Genomic DNA, 4,752 nt, shown 5'->3' with positions numbered 1-4,752 from the left:
GGCAGTTATTTGAGATTTGACTTACTAGTCACATGGAGCGCAGCGTCCTGGAGATGTTGTCCGACATAAGTTCCACTCCGACTCTGCTGGAGTGCAGGCCATCAGCGCAAAAAAGAGCAGTTTCTGTTCTTTACACCATGACCATAACCATTAATTTAAAGCAAAAAGTCTACTGAAACTTTCGTGTCCACGTCGATACGTGGGAAGCGGTCCTGACACGATGATTCTCGTCGCGGGCGATGTGCTGTGCACTGTCTCGATCAGGCTCCTGAAGTCCCTCTTCAGTGTCTCTGTCTGCTCCGGGGCTCTCGTTGCCCTTCAGGATCGCGGGTATTGCGATGGAGTCTCCGACGAGGGGGAGAGGTCATCGCCCAGGGCCTGGCTCACGTCTTCCGCTGCGGAAATAATTACCCCGGACTTGTGAGCGTCAGCCCGGGATGTTTCCAGTGCGGCTCTCCACTCTCTCAGCTGGGCCTGCCTCTCCACCAGGTCGTGGATCTGCTTCTCCATGGCCGCCAGCTCAACCTGCACCGAATGCAGCTCGAACGTGTCCTCACCTGCACTCAAAGGTAGACACACATCCGCCATTAAAGCAAGTAACAGTGAGTAAAACAATGGTAATGTGTGTGAATAAAGTATTAGCAATGTAAGCAAGATTAGCGCCAATCATGCTGGCGATGCTAACGGGCTATATGCTAATAGCAGACTCGGGAACTCAAAATAAAACTAGTGATAACAAGGCGCTCTGATTGTTTTTGTTGTAGAATACAATCTGGGATATATTCACACGTTATAGAAATGAAAATTATGGTGTATAAAATTGATTTTAATATAAAAAATAGACGATAAATAATTAACTTGATGGAGCTCAAACTCAAAACACACGGCAGCAACAAACAAGAAGTGATGTCGAGTGTCACTAAAATAGTTGGGTTAAGAGTGGGTTTCATAATAAGTGGGGTTATACAAGCCTGTTTAAATGTTGAGGGAAAAACACCAGTGTGAAGGGATGTGTTGACGATGTGAGTGAGTGTAGGTACAACGGCAGGAGAAATGGCTTGAAGGAGATGAGAGGGAATAGGATCAAGCGGACAAGTAGTAGGATGATTGGAAAGAATGAGTTTAGAGACTTCAGCCTCAGAGAGCGGAGAGAAGGATGAAAACTAGTGATTTTTTGCTGGTAAGATCGTATTCTACAATAATAATAGTTATAATAATAACAATTTCACATACGCAAGATAGTGTACATCTGAAATGCTAATTTGTACATCAATATAAAAGGCTATAAATAGCATATTTTAATAACAGTAAACTATCAAACATTCCATATGCAATCGGAATAGGAAGTTATTACAAACACTCGATGGTGGTTTAAAGTCAGTTTTGAGTAAAATTGTACTAATAATCTCATAAATTGTCATATGTATCTTGATGCTAATGTTAGTTGTAATGCAGCTGCAGAACAGGTGCAATTCTTCTTTATAGTGTGTTTTGTCATAATAATTTGAATAAGGTTGTATGAAAATGTTTTGTTGTATTTTTTAGAAATACTTTTGATAGTAGTTTAGATAGTAGTAGGTAAATGTTTACTGGGATTGAAGCAATGTTGCTTGGTAAACCTTGTAATGCCACAATAAAGGCTAATATTGGCTGAATAAAAACAAAAGAAAAATGATAAAGGAATAATGAGGATTATGTCTCATACGCGGCAGAGGTGTGAAAGGTTTGTCGAGTGAGAACAATAGAATCATGAGTGGGGCATATTGCTGCACCAGACATGAGGCAACAGCATGCAGGAGAGCTTACAGGGGGCGATAAATTAATTTTATTAGCCTTTTATTAGCCTTCTATAAAACATATATGACATTGTCTTAGAAAATGTTTCATAAAATTCACAGTCTTAGAGATAATGTCCTCAAATTTTAAACGAAGCATTAGTAGACTTGTGCCTTTTGCTTCATTGTGCTTCTAAAAGCTTTTAGCACAGCAACATATTTTTTATACATTTAAAAAATATGTTCTTAATATTATATATCTCAATATATATAACAGTCTGAGCAATTGTGATTCTTGAACCGTAAACTTTGAAGTGTCGAGAGTGAGGATAGATGTTTGCTCTACTGCTGACTACCACATTACTGTGTCTAACTTCTTTTCTCTTTGTTTGTTATGATACCAGTGTGTTATATTTCCTGTTTTGTACTCACTCTTTCATATGTGTGTGAGAAGAGTATGCTGGTGCAAACAACTATAAAGGCTTGTGGAACGACCAGCTGATTGCCTCAAGTTTTTCTTCTTTTGTCTTTTGTTTCATCCGGGTAGACTTCACCTCTCTGGTAGACATTACAACTTCACTGTCTAAGGCTTTCCATGGGTCAACAACTCTATTTGCCTCTGTCAAGGCATCCCACTTGTTGTTGCTGTTAATGATATCTTTGTATCTTGCATTCCTGAGTTCTTTGTTTTTGTAAATAAATACTACTGATGCAAGTTGTCCAAGAGTCCAAGCCTCTGCTCTCTCCCTCCTTGATACTTTGTAACACATAAATACATGCATACAGTATATTTTGCTTTTTGCATTATTGTAATGTACGTTCACAATTATTAAAAGTAAAACAGCTGAAACTAATTTGAAACTATGGAGACATTTCAGAGGCTGCTGTAAAGCAACTCTAAAAGACAATAGTGTTATTATTTAGCTTAGTCAGTTCAGTGTTAGTTATCTTCAGATAGGTCTGCACGATAAATCATATTTATGTAAATTTTCAAATATTGACACAAAAACACTTTTAGAATAGTGTTCTACCATTTTTCTACAAGAAAAAAAAACATCCTTGTTGTTTTAAACAGGGCATCTGATCGTGGTGGAAAGAGAGCTCAGTGTACCCAAGGGTCTCTAAGTGCAATGATCCAACATTGTTCTCAGCAAACAAAGCTCATCAGAAGTGCACCAATCACAGAAAAGACAGGTATGAGATTATTTTCCCTCTTGAGGTATGACGGAAAGAGTGCAGTTGTTGTGAAAGACATAAAACAAGGTGGGCAAACAAACTAAACATTATTCAGAGTAAGCAGGTTGTGATCTTGAATATTGTGAGTATAAATAAGTCACAGTGAGTAGGAGAGGGTGCAATAATTCAATTTATAATCCATATAAAGTGGTGTCCCAACTCTGCATCTATCACAACCATCTTCCCTGGTAAATACCCTGGTAGGTATTTCGGTTATTTATATTATCAGACTTTCACAATTCTAAACTCTGACTTATTACATAATTGAACAATGATGGTATTTCTTGGGTTCTGCAGGCTAGAGTACAAGACAAAACAAGATCAAATTCCTGTTATTATGCTGTTAATATAACCACTTTATTTGTATGTTTAGTTCAGGTTTCAAATGGACAACCTGACATTCAGATACAGTGCACTGTTAGTGGAGGGACTGCAAATTACCCATCAGTCCAGCCAGCTGACCTTCATTTTTCTATTGATTGCTTATGTCTTTACAATGGTGTCTAACATTGGGATTTTGATTCAGATCTCAGCAGAAAAAAGTTTACACCAGCCTATGCACATTCTTTTCTGTCACTTACCAGTGAGTGATGTAATTGGAGCAACTGTCCTCATACCACGCTTACTGAAGGACTTATTAACAGACCCCTCTGAGCGCTACATTACATATGTGGAGTGTGTTTTCCAAGCTTTTTTTGTACATTTATATGGAACAACTTCCCACACTATTCTAATGATTATGGCCTATGACAGATATGTGGCCATATGCAATCCTCTGCGATACCCAACTATAATGACCAATAAAATGATGGTTAAACTGTCAACAGGAGCTTGGGCTGCTGCAATATTGCCAGTGGGAATTTTGATTGGCCTCAGCGTGCGTCTGTCTCACTGTAGATCATTTATTCCAAACCACTTTTGTGATAATGCTTCACTTTTTAAACTGTCTTGTGAAAATACAGTGATTAATAATGTATATGGATTAACTTTTACTGTGGTTTTACTTACCTCTTCATTGGGGTGGGTGTTAATGACATATCTCAGAATAGCAATGGTATGTTTAAAAAGCAAAAACAATGCGACCAACAGCAAAGCCATAAAAACTTGCAGCACTCATTTGACTGTTTATGTAATCTTATTTATCTCTGGGTTTGTCCCAATTTTTCTTCATCGCTTCTCTGAGTATGCTGAAAATAGGAAGTTTGGGAGTGTAATGTTCCATGTTATACCACCAGGATTAAACCCCATAATATATGGTTTACAGGCCAAGGAAATAAGACAAAGAATGTTAAAACTATGCAGAAATAAAGTTAATTCTAGCTGATTTTAATGTATTTACATATATTTATACAAGAAAACCACTGTAATGATGTGAACATTTTCTTTGAATGCAAATTTTAAATATGAAATACACTTCAATATTTATTTTAATTTATTTCTTAGAATTCATTGTGTGTTTAGGCATATGTGGCAAAGCAGGTTATGTATAGACATGCATAAATACAAATATAGACAAGATAAATATGTGATAACAGTCTGCATAATTAATGGGGGCATATTGTAATAAATAATGATTACTGTTTATTTTTTTTTTTCATCATTTCAAGTGTATGTTCAAATTACTAATATGATAAGGTGGATGTATTAAGCAATATGTCTGCAAAGAAAAATAATTGAGTGAAGAAAATCATTAAAAAAGTAGCACCTCAAATGGAAATAAGCAGATGTATGCACATGAATA

General features: G+C 37.0%; 1 protein-coding gene across 1 annotated transcript; it reads left to right on the top strand.

Moving 5' to 3' along the window:
- The first annotated feature begins 3,390 nt into the window (after nt 1-3,390).
- Nucleotides 3,391-4,335, top strand: LOC107590131 (olfactory receptor 5F1-like). Its single transcript, XM_016278742.1, has one exon. The coding sequence runs from the start codon at nt 3,397-3,399 to the stop codon at nt 4,333-4,335; it is 939 nt and encodes a 312-aa protein (XP_016134228.1). The 5' UTR covers nt 3,391-3,396.
- The last annotated feature ends 417 nt before the right edge of the window (nt 4,336-4,752 follow it).

Source organism: Sinocyclocheilus grahami, unplaced genomic scaffold (assembly GCF_001515645.1).
Source record: "Sinocyclocheilus grahami isolate Dianchi unplaced genomic scaffold, SAMN03320097.WGS_v1.1 scaffold124.1, whole genome shotgun sequence".
In the NCBI taxonomy this organism is placed as follows: Eukaryota; Metazoa; Chordata; class Actinopteri; order Cypriniformes; family Cyprinidae; genus Sinocyclocheilus; species Sinocyclocheilus grahami.
Note: the sequence above shows the minus strand (reverse complement) of the source record. Positions and strands in the feature narration are given on the sequence as shown.